At 42.8% G+C, this 16,835-nt stretch overlaps 1 protein-coding gene across 1 annotated transcript in view; it reads left to right on the forward strand.

Annotated features, from left to right (window-relative positions):
- Window positions 1–16,835, forward strand: part of LOC126354146 (low-density lipoprotein receptor-related protein 4) — a 765,275-nt gene that overhangs the window by 153,335 nt on the left and 595,105 nt on the right. The window contains exon 2 of the mRNA XM_050003556.1: window positions 4,159–4,377. Coding sequence (XP_049859513.1) covers window positions 4,159–4,377 — 219 coding nt within the window. The remainder of the gene's footprint in view (window positions 1–4,158; window positions 4,378–16,835) is intronic.

Below are 16,835 nucleotides of genomic sequence, written 5' to 3' on the forward strand. Positions count from 1 at the left end.
TTTCCTACTGAGAAAGACGTTAAGTGTTGAAACCAGTATAGCCAACAACAATACGTGTAAGCATTACCTGATAGCCTCTGTAATCAAATGTAGATCTCGAGGCTGAATCCATAGAGCGGACTATCAAGGAAAATTTTGAAGTACTTTGAGTTTACAGCAATTTTTGAATTAAAAAGCCTATAATGCAGCATTGAATGTTTATTATTTAATTCTATAAAAAGTTCAGTATACAATTTAGGATTTGGTGAATGAGATTAAAAAATAAAAAGAATTTTTGTCCGGCACTTCTGTTTTTAAACTCCTATTTTTTACGGTGGTCCATAATTATAGATCGCAGGGTAAAATATGACAATCGTCTTATTAGATTAATAGCTCTACTTTGGGATTACATAGTTATTTGGCTAGGCTGTTGTGTCCAGCCATCCAGCCATTACAGCAGTTATGGGTATTGCATTACAATGACAGGTACAGTTGTGATATGTTATAATAAGGATGTCAACAAATTTTTGTATTTGATGCCGGTAGCTAGTAGTAAAATCTGTACGACCAAGCGATTATTTCTATAAAAATAAATCTCTATTTAAAAGAAACGTATTTGTTTAGGTGACTTTGGATGTTTCTATAAATGCTCATGGTTGTCACATGACCGTCTTAATACGGCACGAGACAGTAATCTCTCTATCAGACACTAGTTTTTAAGGCGTCCTATAGGTTCCCCCCGATGCCTCGTTAGCGAATCAGACACTAGTTTTTAAGGCGTCCTATAGGTTCCCCCCGATGCCTCGTTAGCGAATAAAGTTATCTGAAAATTGTTTCCCACGTTTTCAAGACCTCAAGAATCTGTCCTCGGCGACAGGAGGCAAAAAAGTTTATGGGCTCGTTTCATTAAGCGGAGGTACGAAAGAAATCTGCTTTCCACTAAATCTGGCTCACACTGACCTGTTAACCATTCTCTTAAAAGTCTGCGGTTTTGACATTTGGCCGGATGCCACTGGAAATTTGATGCAAAATTTGTGAGATGAGCGCTGACTTCTTGCATATCAGTGACCGTAGCTCGTGGTCTAGTGAGGAGAAAAAAGTGGTTAGGCTTGCGGCGTTCCGGGATCGATTCCCGGATGGGCTGGTGATTTTCTTCGCTCTGGGACTGGGTGTTTGTGTGTCCCTTATCATTTCGTCTCATCTTCATCGACGTGCAAGTCAGCGAAGTGCCGTCAAATAGAAAGACTTGCAGCAGGAGGCTGAGCAATCACCAACCGGGACTCCCAACCAATAATCCACCGGCGGAAAAAATAGCAACACCCAGAAGTTGTGCGATATAAATGAAAGTTGGTAAGAGTGTTTTTAAATATTGAACATAATATCTGTTCAAATTTCGTACTAGTCGCTAGTAGTGGCACTATCAGGATGCCAATCAGCTTTGCTCTAAATACACGCTGTAACGGTAATGAGTCTAGTTACCTTTGAGACTGGAAGTGGTGTGTTGATGTTATTCAAGAATGCCTTTAAGGCGACAAAGACGCCATTTTGAACACCTCACTGAGTCTGAACGAAGTCGTGTAGTGGGGCTACGAGGAGCTGGACGTTCCTTCTGCGATATTGCAGAAATACTTGCCAGGAATGTAGCCACTGAATATGGCAGCTGGCAGCAGTGTTCACCAGAATGTACAGACGCAAGAAGACCTGGCTCCGGATGGCCACGTGGATCCACCAAGACGGAAGGCCATCGTGTTCGGCGTATGGCCCTGATGCATCGTACTGAATATCCAGTAGCAATCTGAGGCGCAGTTGGCACCACGGTGGGACAACGGACTGTTACAAATCGTTTACTTCAAGGACCGCTCCGAGCCAGACGCTCTGTAGCGATCATTCCAGTGACACCAAGCTACCTCCATTTGCGACATCAGTAGAGTCAAGCGAGTGTTCGTTGGAAGACAGGGTGGAGGTCTGTTGTGTTTTCTGATGAAAGCTGATTCTGTCTAAGTGTCAGAGATGGCCGTGTGTTTGTTACAAGGAAGTCAGTTAGGGCCTGCAGGCGACCTGTCTGCGTGATGGACACACTGGACCTACACCTGGAGTTATGGTCAGGGTGTGGTTTCATACGGCAGCAGGAGTACTCTCGTCGTTATCCCGCGCACCCGGACTGCACAATTGTACGTCAGTCCGGTGATTCGACGTGTGTTGCCATTCATGAACTGCATTGCAGGGTCTGTTTTGGAACAGGATAACGGTCGCCCCCATTACCCAACGCCATCTACAGTGTTGACATATTGTCTTGGCCTGCTCAGCCAGGAGAACTAACTCAGAATCGAGCATTTGTGGGATATTACCGAACGACAACTGTAGCATCATCCACACAACTAGCTTTAACCGTCCCTGTATTGACCCACCAACTGCAACAGGCATGGAACTCCATCCCACAAACTGACATCTCGCACGTTTGCATGCTTGCATTCAGCATTCTGGCGGTTACATACACTACTGTGCATTAAAATTGCTACACCACGAAAATGACGTGCTACAGACGCGAAATTTAACCGACAGGAAGACGATACTGTGATATCCAAATAATTAGCTTTTCGGAGCATTCACACAACGTTGGCGCCGGTGGCGACACCTACAACGTGCTGACAAGAGGAAAGTTTCCAATCGATTTCTCATAAACAAACAGCAGTTAACCGGCGTTGCCTGGTGAAACGTTGTTGTGATGCCTCGTGTAAGGAGGAGAAATGCGTACCATCACGTTTCCGACTTTGATAAAGTTCGGATCGTAGCCTATCGTGATTGCGTTTTATCGTATCGCGACATTCCTGCTCGCGATGGTCGAGATCCAATGACTGTTTGCAGAATATGGAATGGGTGTGTTCAGGAGGGTAATACGGAACGACGTGCTGGATCCCAACAGGTCTCGTATCACTAGCAGTCGAGATGACAGGCAAGTTATCTGCATGGCTGTGACGGATCGTGAGCCAACAGATGAGGACGTTTGCAAGACAACAACGGTCTGCACGAACAGTTCGACGACGTCTGCAGTAGCATGGACTATCAGCTTGGAGACCATGGTTGCGGTTACTCTTAACGAAGCACCACAGACAGGAGCGCCTGCGATGGTGTACTCGACGACGAACGTGGGTGCATGAACGGCAAAACGTCATTTTATCGGATGAAAGCAGGTTCTGTTTACAGCATCATGATGGTCGCATCCGTGTTTGGCGACATCGCGGTGAACGCACATTGGAAGGGAGTACTCGGCGTATCACCCGGCGTGATGGTATTGGGTGCCATTGGTTACACATCTCGGTCATCTCTTGTTCGCATTGACGGCACTTTGAACAGTGGACGTTACATTTCAGATGTGTTACGACCCGTGGCTCTGCCCTTCATTCGATCCCTGCGAAACCCTACATTTTAACAGGATAATGCACGACCGCATGTTGCAGGTCCTGTACGGGCTTTCTGAATACAGAAAATGTTCGACTGCTGCCCTGGCCAGCACATTCTCCAGATCTCTCACCAACTGAAAGTGTCTGGTCGATGGTGGCCGTGAAACCGGCTCGTCACAATACGCCAGTCACTACTCTTGATGAACGGTAGTATGTTCTTGAAGCTGCATGGGCCGCTTTACCTATACGCGCCATCCAGGCTCTGTTTGACTCGATGCCCAGGCGTATCAGGACGGTATTACGGCCAGAGGTGGTTGCTCTCCATACTGATTTCTCAGGATCTATGCACCCAAATTGCGTGAAAATGTAATCACATGTCAGTTCTAGTACAATATGTTTGTCCAATGAATACCCGTTTATCATCTGAATTTCTTCTTGGTGTAGCAATTTTAATGGCCAGTAGTGTATGTTATTAATGTACCAGAATTTCACCTTGGTAACGGTTTATCTGTCACATTAACCTGTAATCTTGAAATGTTGATGACGTAAATATGTTACATAGAGAAACGTATTCTCGGAATTTTATTGAGATTTTTTTCGACAATGTAGCATGCCATCATTCCATTTCATTCACAGTTGAAAAAGTCTCTAATGATTATGAGAAGGCCCACATCACAGTTTTAAAACAACTCTAAACGTGCATGTCTAGATCGCCTGTGCAGAATGCGGCCCTGTTTGGCGCTCTGACACTAACTGGCGCCTTTCCGCCGTGTTGCAGCGAGCACGTCGCGCAAGAGCCAGCAGCAGCAGCAGGTGGCGGCGCCGGCCACCTACCCCCCGCCGCTGCCCCACAAGCCGCCGCAGCAGAAGCCCGCGCACCTGCAGCTGCAGCAGCTGCAGCGCTACCCGCTGCCGCCCCGGGACTCGGGCGTGCCGCTCTTCGGCGCGGGCTACGCCGCGCCTTCCAGGCACCACTCTCCTGCCAGCTCACACCCAGGTACCGGCCCGTGCATCCTTGTCTGTCATTTACGATAACGATACACCAGTTATACAGATGTTTGCATGAGTATTATTGCTTAAATCGCAGTGAAGTCGGTATATCGCAAGTTCTGTAAATACGGTTTGGTTATTATTAAACTTTCCCTATTTAACGCGTTATAACAAGGAAACTCATTGCCGTACGAGGACCAAACTTGGTAGCATTAATGTGAAGGACATGCGGAAGCGAAATAATGCAGAATCAATCCGACTGGAACATTTTTAATGTGTTGCTACGGTACATCATACCGTTACATACAAGTACCATTATTGCTACAAAAGACGCTCAATATGGCTGTCTCGAAGAGTCTGAAAACACAAGATTGCATTCTTCACTGCTCAACTGAAGTGATATCAGGTGTTCCCCAGGGAAGCGTCCGGGGGACTTCTACTGTTCCTGATCTATATAAATCTGGGCAGTTCTCTTAGCTTGTTCGCAGATGATGCTATAATTTACCGTCTAGTAAGGTCATCCGAAGACCAGTATCAGTTGCAAAGCGATTTAGAAAACATTGCTGTATGGTGTGGCATGTGGCAGTTGACGCTAAATAACGAAAAGTGTGAGGTGATCCACATGAGTTCCAAAAGAAATTCGATTACTTGATAAATAGCACAATTCTCAAGGCTGTCAATTCAACTAAGTACCTGGGTGTTAAAATTACGAACAACTTCAGTTGGAAAGACCACATAGATAATACTGTGGGGAAGTCGAGCCAAAGGTTGCGTTTAATTGGCAGGACACTTAAAAGATGCAACAAGTCCACTAAAGAGACAGCTTACGCTACACTCGTTCGTCCTCTGTTAGAATATTCCTGCGTGGTGTGGGATCCTTACCAGGTGGGATTGACGGAGGACATCGAAAGGGTGCAAAAAAGGGCAGCACGTTTTGTATTATCACGTAATAGGGGAGAGAATGTGGCAAATATGATACGCGAGTTGGGATGGAAGTCATGAAAGAAAAGACGTGTTTCGTCCCTGCGAGATCTATTTACGAAATTTCAGTCACCAACTTTCTCTTGCGAATGCGAAAATATTTTGTTGAGTCCAACCTACATAGGTAGGAATGATCATCAAAATAAAATAAGAGAAATCAGAGCTCGAACAGAAAGGTTTAGGTGTTCGTTTTTCCCGCGTGCTGTTCGGGAGTGGAATGGTAGGGAGATAATATGATTGTGGTTCGATGAACCCTCTGCCAAGCACTTAAATGTGAATTGCAGAGTAACCATGTAGATGTAGATGTAGAACGTAGCGTGTCCGTAGGTATGCTGGCTACCTCTCTTGATACGCTGCGCTTCAAATCAGCGCCTGTATGATTGTTCCCCTGGTAAACCCTGTCCTTCAGGTAGCCCCGCAACCAGAAACCACGGGGAGTAGGATCAGGTGAACGCTCCGGCCAAGCATTTGGAAACGATCGTCTGATAATTCGACTGTTTCCAGATGTGTTTCGGAGAAGTGGGTGAACCTCGCGAGCGATGTGCGATGGGCCCCCATCTTGCATGAGTTCAGTGCGTCTCAGTCCTGTAGGGCGGGTATGACATGCTGGCGAAGCATATCGCAGTAACGCTGGCCAATCACGCTCCACGCCTTTGGTCCGTGAAGTATCCCCAACTCTCTTGTAGTTCCCTTTTTAGGTACCCCACGTCGACGTTACGTATCGTCGGTAGGTTTTCCTGCTTTACTTCCCGACGTGACAGCGACGACTCTCCGATGAGGTGCGGGCCTTGTGTTTTACTATTACTGCGAGTCTTGTAAATATCGCTTTTATTTAGTAATTTGCGCGGCTAAAACTCTTCCCTTTTATGATTAAGACAGCCTGCGCCACCTTTCGGAGGGAGTGGAGGCGTCAAAGAGTCACAAAAGTTCGTATTAAGCAGTCCCTAAAACACGTAAACGTTCACTTCAGTTAGCGTGTCAGTTAATGCCTACGCTTTCCGCTAGATGTTGCTGAATAGCTTTGGTTCCGTAAAACCTTCACTGATTAGTACTGGGTAAATGAAATAAGTGCAACACTCTCGTATTGCACTTTTACTCTATATTCAAGGATTAAGATGGTGATGGATGATGGTCTATTTAAAAAGTTCCTATCCTGGAGGAATCTAAATAGTCCGCAAATGCCGATATGCACGCGCTCTACGTGCATATTCGCAACTAACGGTACACGACACTTTCAAAAGTCCATAACTTAATATCTGACAACCGGTACCTCTGAAGTCACTCGTATCAGCAGATAATTTGAGTTTCTGTCGTCTATATGTCGTAAAGTTCCAATCTAGCACTAAAGTCCTAAAATCCCCCTAATACTCCGTTGCTACCAACAGTCAGAGATCGTACACTATATCACTTTTAATCTCCGTAATATTCTAACAGTATCGTGAATCTTACCACGATAAAGTCCAATCTAATTATTGTCTCGCTGACTGACACAGGTTCCCCGCCCTTTAACGAAACAATCAAAGGAAGAAGGCGGTAATAATGACGATCAGGCCTTTTTATAGGTTTTTCATCACAAGAGTTTAAAGTCACTGCCTTGTCCATGACGGAGCTTCCGTGGCTTTGCTGTACTTAGACCTTAAACTACTTGCTGATATACTATAATTTTGATCTGCAATTACCGAACTCTGATTCTACACTAATTTCCCCTCTAAAAATTATATTCTTAATTTTAAATTATTCTTTCTATAGCTTTTATCACTGTAAACTGAACCGAGGTGTTACATCCTTGAGCGCCAACCTGTTGAAAAAAGAATGGGCCAGTGATGAACGTAGCCGTGAAGCCACACCATACAGTGACGCGTTCGCCAAGCAGAGGAACTTCGTGTACAGTGACTGGAGGTGCAGAACCACATACTCGGCAATTCTGTGTGTTCACGTCACCCGTCTGTCCATAGGATGATCCAGGGCCAGCCCTCGTCAACTTAAGCTCTTGCAGAAAGTGGAGGGCGGGAATTGCACGCAACAACCAACGTTGTCTGCCAGAGCAACAGCATCAACCACATGTCTTGCAACCGGTCGTCGGCCTCTTCCCGGTGAGACGCCCAGTTCTCCTGTTGACTAATTTCTTCATCACGCTCGGCACAGCAGGTGGAGAAAGAGCACTCTTCCGTAACCCTTTCAGCTGGCTATATTGTCGGAGTGTAGCTACAGCATTACTGTTTTGATAAGATAGTTTCACCAATAACGTCCTGCTCCTTTTGTCCAAGGTCATGTTGACACGCCACCAACAAGTGCACTGCGATTGGTCAGATGTGTGAGACTATGAATTACGATGACTGCTTATGGCACCTGGTAGCCATAGTCGGAAATAGACGGTGGCACTGTGTAGCATGGAAATCATGCACTCCACATTCTGGACATTAATGCTACCAAATTTGGTACTCGTACGGTAATTAGTTTCCGTGTTATAACGTGTTAAATGGAGAAAGTTTAATTATAACCACCCGGTGTATTAATAGGTGATGGTCTAGATGCTGTAAACTGTAACCATGATCATAAAGGCATTATACAGCGCGAGTCAAGAAGAACTTTACAGCCTTTGAATGATATGGAAATTTATTAACTTACAGAATCGATAGGTGTGTCACTTTGTAGCAAAGAACCTCAATTCTGATTAACATAGTGTATTAGTACCTCATTTCGCTACCAGGAGTGAAAGCGTAGGCAAAGTTGAAATGGTTACTTTCACTGGTGCGCAGTGTGTTTGCAGTCTGTTTTGATTTCTAGATACATATGTTTGAAAACTTTTGAATTCTATAGATCGATGAAGGTGTTAGAGATGGGATGGTTTACTGCCGGCAAGACGGAGCAGCACCTCATTTCCTCATGTAAGTTCGAGGTTTCCTCGATAATCGCTTCCCAGGTCGGTGGATTGGCTGTAAAGGGCCAACCGCATGGCCACCTCGCCCCCTCCCCCCCCCAGACGTGACAACACTGGATTTCTTTCTCTGAGGTTTTATTAGATACCGTGTGTACGACGTACCTCCCCTACCAAACAATTTACCCGACTTGAAAAATCGAATCTACGCTGCCACTGCACAAGCTACGCTGCAAGGCGTGTGGGTAGAAACTGATTACCGGTGGGATGTTTGCCGCATAATAAATGGTAGTCACATTGTACCAAAATGACACCTGACGCTTTCTGTGAAACTTGAGACTGTTTGCTACAAAATGACAAACCTGTAGATTCTGTGTGTTATCTCAATAAATTTCTATTTCAGTACAAAGTTTTAAGACAGCCTGGATGAAGTTGGATCAGCGATATTACTTGCTTAACAGTTATCACTAGAAGAGGCACCACAACGGACTGTAGTGCCAGAGCACACTTCTGTCATTCTAAAGCTCACAAACTCGCATTTTCCACGCTATGTTTAACAGACTGATTAATCCACTACTACAAGACAATACAACTAAGAAGGAAATAAAAATCTTAGAATACATAGCACAACAAAACGATTATGACTGTGAAATTATACCGAAATTATACTATAGTAAAACACAACCAAACACACACATACACACAGAACGAAAAAGAAGAAAGCAACCAACATACGTAATCACAACCCATCTAGGAAACATCTCAAACAAAACAAATTATTCAACAAAACCAACCTCGCCTTTATATATCAAAACAGACACAGCCGTAAATTCAAAACCACAGAGGCAACTTGACAATTACAGAACATAACAACCTTGGCATCTACGAAATTTCACGTAACAGAAGCCACAAATTCTACTTAGGACAAACCGGCAGAAATTTCAACATTAGGAACAAAGAGCACGCCAGAGACAGTGAAGACAACCCATCCATATTCTTTCATCTTATGTAAACAGAAAAACACGATGTAAAGTTCATAAACGAAGTACTGGAAATCCTCCATATTACGCAAAAGGGAGCAATCATGAATATCCTTGATGAAACAAAGAAATATTCCCATGCATGATATAACCCTCTAAATTTCCTGAAGGAACAAACCGATCTCAAGCACACAAAAAATACAATGAGAATGTCACTGACATTATATTGATATTATAAAGAAGGAAAACAGGTCAAATAAACAAACCAGAGGTACTAAGTAACACATATCCACTGTAACAGCATAAATACCTCAAAACAAAGGTATGACATCACAACTCATAAACATAACAAAATTATGATCTAAAAAACAAAAAAATAAACGTAAAACATGTTTATCTCAACTCAAACCAGATGAAATTTCAGGTAAAAAACATTATCATAACCGAATCTAAGAAAAAACATAACCGAATTCCCACACTTCACCTACTTTAATGTAATATCGTTGCTCTACTGTGACCCACGCCATCAAGAGGAAAAAAACGTACAAAAACCAATCTGTATCTAAAAATCAGATAGAACAGTACGTCAACGACGTACATACAGATAACATGTAAATACAAATTCCAACAAAGACCGCATATAGCATCACCGATATGGTACTTCAAGTAAAAACACCAGTCGAATGTATAATATTTTTAAGGTCATAGTTAAATTTTACAACATCTGAACTATCACCTATTAATGTGTTTACAGAAAACCTGACGATGTCAATATGCAGATATGGGTTCATTGTGATTTACGCAATAAAAGTTATCTGTAGAGCAGTGATACTTGTATTTCATTACCATAATCACTCCACTACAAGACATATTTTGCACTGCGGACTCCAGAGAACAAAAATTATCTGTCATTTGTTTCCCACCCAAAGGGCAAGAAGGTGCACTGAAACTTTGTCTGCTCCGTCGTTGTCTTTGGCAAGGCTGTTGGTGTAACGAGTGCGGTCTTTTATAAAAGGATATTCTGGCCACAATTGCTGATAATTGCTATACAACATTTAAGGAAGGTCTAGGATCGTAAATGAGCAAGTAGCGTTTCGATTAGTAAAGGCATTACCTCTAGACCTCGGAATATAGAATAAATGGATCCAAAAGGACACCAACATTCGTTAGCTGTAGAGCTAAGAGGTGGAAGTGGGAAGTGTCAGTAAACCTTATTTACCTCAAAAAGACCAAATTGTATTATTTTCAGGATAGTGCTGCACTTAGCACAAGAAACGATGTTTTCGAAAAATATCGTGTGGTTATAAACAGAATGCAGCTGCTCACAGTGGTTTAGTGTGGACTGCAATTATTGTGGGGTAAGATGGGGTTAGATGAATAATTTCAACTTTTTGGGCCCTAAAGCGATAGTAAATATTTTACTATACATCTTAAATTGTAGCGCTAAGTAGATCAAAGGTACTTCGCTTTAAAATCTACTCATTCCGCGTAAATAGCTAAATTTAAAATGTTGAAACAATCGAAAAAAATTTATGCGGCTAGGTGAATCATAAATGGAGTTACCTGAATCACTATAAACAGTCATACAGTTATACACAGTACGGTAGATTACACTTTTTTTTTTAGCTGTTCCAGTAGATGTTTCGTGCATTTCCCACAGGAGAATCGGTTACAAACAGTAACTCTCACACAAATTGTTTAAAACAACACCTTGCACTTCTCTGGGTTCGTATATCTGATGTTCCAGAAACCACAAGGTACGTTGTCTTCCACCGTTTCAGCTCCCGATAACGATGAAGATTAATCCTCTTCTGGGTTTGAAGGTTCCGCTTCAACATCCAGCTCATTTCTGCAACTCTTTACCTTCTTCCCACGGGACTTTTCAAAATACAGTTTACTCTTCCCCCTTCTATGACAGAGATGAACTGAAGATGGCAAGCTGAATTTTTCTCGCTTCTCGCACATGGGGTACCTATGATTTTCGTTGGAGTTAACAAAACAGAAGAAAATGGTGAAGACGATGCCAGGTTAGCCGAGAGCGCTATTGCGCTGCGGCCTGGACCCGCGTAGGCGCGCCTGCCCCAGATCGAATCCACTCGGCAGATTAACCTGGATGTGGTTTTTAGGCGGTTTTTCACATCCCCCTAGATGAGTACGAGGCTAGTCCCCATGTTCCGCTTCAGTTACACGACTCGCAGACATTTAAAAACACTGTATCATGGCTTACACTAGATGCAGACAGTTGCGGTACACTCATTCCGTCCCGGAGGGTATGGGGCGGCGACACGAGGGCCATCCGGCCACTCTCTGACACTAAAATCGCCAAATCCATAGTGACAAGGCCGACTCCGCATTGCAGTGGGAAAAGGCCCCAGCAAATGATAATAATGATGATGTTGCTGAGCTCCGAATTTCCGAATTTCTAGGATGGTTAGAAGGATTTGTAGAGCCTGGGTTCACTTGTGATTCTGTGTTAACAAAGTAGGACTCATTATTCAGGGATGTGGACGAAGGAAGGAATTTGTGTGAGAGTATTTTGTTGGGACTGAAGGGTAAATTTCCGGTGCTCTCAAATCCCTTCACAGCATATCCTTCATTAGCTCCACGTCTCCAGGTGACGTCAAAAATTTTACAAATAACAAATTTTATAGTGGAGGCTGAGGGATTATTGTGTGTAATTAGGTTACATGTATACTTTAATAATGAATATTCCGATTCAGAAAGCCCCACGAAGACTGATTCACATAGCACCATTCCGTTATTTCTTAAATGTAACTAGTTGCTCAAATTCATGACAGAGTCGCTAGTTGTTCCATTGACAGACCTGGTGAATACTATGCAACTAGTATTGGAAAGATTTATAAGTAGCATTCTTACATTTCAACAATACACCTTCTTCTAAGCAGACTTACTATTTCATGGCGGATTGTTATGAGCGATACTGTCTTACCTCCTTTGTTTCCTTCTGGGTGACTGCTGGCTGGATTTAATACATTTGGAAAAAGCGTCTTGCCGCTTGTGCACGACTTGTCTGGCAACGGTTATGTGACAAAATGGCGTCCGAGCTGTGCGTACGGGCTGAGCAGTAGAATATTTTCTTATTTCAATCCACATAGCCCCCATCCTATGGCAGCAACACTTATTCTCTTGCATTAATGAAGAACCGATTTACGCTGAAAAAATTAGTTTCAATATCGGCCAACAGGTGCTGTGAATGCAAACAAAGTCGTATAGAAATGTTTCCATAAGTAATGCATTAGGAACGAGACATTACCAGAAAAAGTCAAACAAGTGAGAAAGACATAATTTGATTTTGTAATTGGTTCAAATGGCTCTGAGTACTATGGGACTTAACATCTGAGGTCATCAGTCCACTAGAACTTACAACTACTTAAACCTAACTAACCTAAGGACATCACACACATCCATGCCCGAGGCAGGATTCGAACCTGCGACCGTAGCAGTCGCGCGGTTCCGGACTGAAGCGCCTAGAACCGCTCGGCCACCGCGGCCGGCGATTTTGTAATTGACCGCTGCTTACACAATTTGTTTAATATGAGTACTGGAGACGGTGACAATAATACAACGTGGTCAACAGTTGCACGCAGCAGTTCTGTTGTAATCTGAAAAACGTGCTCCTCTATACTGTAGATGCCGAACATGACCCTGGTAAACGAATTCTTTTAGATACCCACATAGATTCAGGCAGTGCATCTGGCAAATCTCTGGTGTAACATGTTCGTGGAAGGTTGCAATAAGCATATCTTTCACTCGGCGAGTGACATGAGATGCTGTCTCATCTTGCTTGAAAACAGATGTACCCACACAGTTGCGCTCTTTCAAAGCAGAAATAACATGCTGTATAAGGAGGTCTCAATAAGTGCAGCCGTCACGACACACATGATAGGCCCTCTGGGTGTATCCTCTTAAAAGAACAATGGCCCGAGAATAAAGGTGTTCATCAACATACACCACTCAGTGAGTGCAGTGGCTCTTCGTATACAGCATGCGACTTAATAAAACGCCAAATTCTGCAGTTCTGCTTGTTCACGCTGTAATGTAAAATGTACCTTGCTACTCTATAGAATATTCTCGCCTCACGTCATGAACTTCGATCAATGCCAGAAACCGAAGAGCAAATACAGAATGTTGCTGCGGACCATGAGGTTTCGGCTTCTGCACCGTATGGATATTGTACAGCTACCAGAGTAAAATGTGGACCACAGAACTTTCCATAGTGTTGACATGAGATGGACAATTCTCGTGACACTGCACTACCCGGGCACTACTACATGGTCAGTTACAGCAACAGCAACCTCGTCAATCACTTCCACTGAGATAGGACACCTTCCCTTGTAGCTGCCACAGCATGCTCACCCTAGTTTTTGAATTCCGTTATCGTCATCTGTAAACCATTTAATGACATCAGACCTCTCTTCAGACATTTCAGTCGGCGATACTGTCTCAATACACCACTTTAATTGCTGCTGTCCACAAAAACAGTTTCACTAACAGCACACGTCTCTCTTCTCGACCGCCATACTTTCACTCATGTTATGGCTTGTCAAATGACAGCGTGGATATCATGGCGTCCAAAAAACGGTGTACAGTGCCAGATTTGCACATGGTGCCCAAAATTGGAATTAATTTTTTTTTCCGGCGTAAATCGATTACGCGTTAACGCAATAGTATATTTACCAAGTTCGCTGCCATCCGATAATTACAGCCCATACTGGACCTCCATGAGTAACTGGATTTTAATTAGATTAATCTTGTATATATTAAGGCTGCTGCAATGCACTTACATAGGCCCATGAAGTTTGTACAACTAGTCCTTACACAAGGTGATTTAGCTGTTCCTACCTATGTGTGTTATGCAACCCGCAACACCTTCAAATACAACATCGAAGATCTTCATATTCTCTCACTTACATGAACTGTTAATCCTATAGAAAAATGAGCGAGACTTTTCTATCGGAAATTTAACGTAGTTGAATTTTGTATTGGGATACGTTTTCGCTAGAAACCATAGTTTTCGAATCATTCAAGAAAAATGAACAAAAGTGACCTTCAAAGGCGTTTCTCTTGAATAAATCGAGAACTGTGGCCTCCAACGAATAGGCATCTCAGCACAAAATTTAAGTACATAAAATTTTCTACAAAAAGGTCTTGTTCCCTATATTCTGTAGAGTCAACTGTTTGCACATGGAGTGAGAGAATGTGAAAACTTGTGCCTGGTTTTCGAAGGGTTTACAGGTTTCATAAAACCCTTAGGTAAGAGCAGTTGTGCAATTAATTATCGATTCAAATGCCACACTCAGGTACAAACTATAATCATTCTGACAGTAATTTTAGTGCATTGTTGGCAATTAAAACAACAGTACATAAATTATTTTCTCAGAGTAGAGCTTAAGTGAAAAGTTCAGAACAAAATCAAGACATTCAGTTCTCTCTTCAGATCCAGGTGTTCATTGCATCTTTTTACTCATCATCTGGTTATTCATTCCGGGCTTGCATAGGAGCGTAGAGTAACATGCATGCCCCAAATTTATTCGCATAATTACCGTCGTCTGTCTCCTAGCAAATTTCTTCTGTCAGTATCTCGACTTGTAACCCGTCAGAAAAAAAGGTAACAGAATGGTTTCATAGACTCCCCCCCCCCCCCCCTCCCATTGTAGTATAGCTCGTAGAACTTTCATATAACCGTGTGAAACTGTCATAAAAGTGCTTTTTTGGGCTGACATTCAATTCGCACCCTACATTGGCTTGAACGTCGGTTACATGGTAAATCATTAACTGTTCGTGTGAGTTTGTGCACTTTGTAGTTTTGTGGTAGGTTCATACTGATAACACCAAGTCTCATTATCCGTAATGATTTTTTCAAGAAAAGAATTGTCGCGTTTTGCATTTCTGTCAAATCGTAGTAAGCGTCCACATATCGTTGTTTTTAGTTCGGGAGTCACGCTGTGTGGGAAAAACTTTGCACACCCTTTCCTCTTATTATTCTCTATGCGATTTGTGACCCAATAACGTTGACACAGCCGCACGTCCACTTCTTAACACTATCTGCATCTGATTGGTCGAATGCACATCTGTTGTTTACCGTTGTTAGCGCAAGTAACCACTGTAATTACTACTCTGACGTCGAAATAAAATTAGTGTCGGATCGTTTTGGACGGATGGTGTATACTGTAGCTGTACGTAGTTTAATAGGACAGAAGTACATTCGCTCGTCTTCTATGACCAGTAACACGTCGCTGCTTCCCCATACAGTCTACGTATCAGCAGACTTCTAGCGTCGTTATAAATGGTGAGTTTTGCTGAAGTGTGCTTTGTTTGAGTCTCTTTCCTGTAGTGCGTCAGCTCTTGTCCCGTGACTTGTGTTCGACTCTTGTCCAAATGTGCCATAAGCAAATTTTTTCGTTTGCTGTAGGAACATATAAAACGATTGTTCCCTTTTAGGAGAGCGATTGAACTTGAATTCATAATTTCATCTTCGGATGTTTTTCTTCTTTGCTTCCCAAAACCTCCTCATCCTCTCAGAATGCTCCTTCTTCCGTTCCTCTGTCCATTTTTTACCAGGCTGACGCGATGTTCTTTCCCCAGACTTCACACTTGTGATTTTATGCCGGCACTCGGTGCGATCTTCGAGATTTTTTATGTTGATTTGCTGTAGATCTCTCTGGACTTCTTTCAGCCATTCTGTACCACATTTACTCCTTGTTATAATATTGAATAATTTCTTTGCTGTTCTGGAGTCTACTATCCTGTAGATGTGTGTATAAAATTTGGCTCGGCGCTTTCTGATTTCATCTGTTACTATGTTGATCTTTCTATAGAGTTCGTTTTGTGGTCTCTTCATCCAAATGCCAGTTTTGTTGATTGGACCGTAAATCTTCCTGAGAATTTTTCTTTCCTGCGTTTCTATTTCCTTAATTTTTGAATGACCATAAATCACCATTGTTTCAGCTGCATAGATTGCTTCTGGAAGAATCACTGTTGTATAGTGCCTTAATTTTGCGTCTGTTGAAATGCACTTCTTGTTGTAATGCGTCAATGTTAGCTTTAGGCTTTCTGGAGCTTGGTGATTCTTTGTTCATTGGCAATTCGGTTTAATCCTGAGGACTGTATAGTTTCACCGAGGTATTTAAAATGGCAGACTTGTGCAATTTTACCATATTTTGTTATTAAAGGGGATTTATTTTCTGGCTGCCTTTCCATACATTGGGATTTTTCATAATATATCTGTAGTCCGTTTTTTTGTGAAATTTCATGTAGTTTTTCCACTGCGTGAATCGCTTCTGTTCTGTTATTGGTGATGATTGCAAATATCGTCAGCGACAGCAATACACTTGACTATAATTCAGTTCTCTTTCTTGACACCAATTTGGATACCCTTTACGTGAGGTTCCCATTCCGTGATTATCTTTTCTAGAACAATATTGAGAAGGATTGGGGATAGTCCGTCCCCCTGTCGGACTCCATATTTGATTTCGAAGGGTTCTGATACTTCGCTCATGAATTTCACTTTGGCCGTTGTTCCTGTAAATGTCTGTCCTGTGATTTTTCGTGTCTTTCGGTCGATCCCAAATTCTTCCATGATTTTAAACAGGGTTCCACGGTCCA

Source organism: Schistocerca gregaria, chromosome 3 (assembly GCF_023897955.1).
Source record: "Schistocerca gregaria isolate iqSchGreg1 chromosome 3, iqSchGreg1.2, whole genome shotgun sequence".
NCBI classification, from domain to species: domain Eukaryota; kingdom Metazoa; phylum Arthropoda; class Insecta; order Orthoptera; family Acrididae; genus Schistocerca; species Schistocerca gregaria.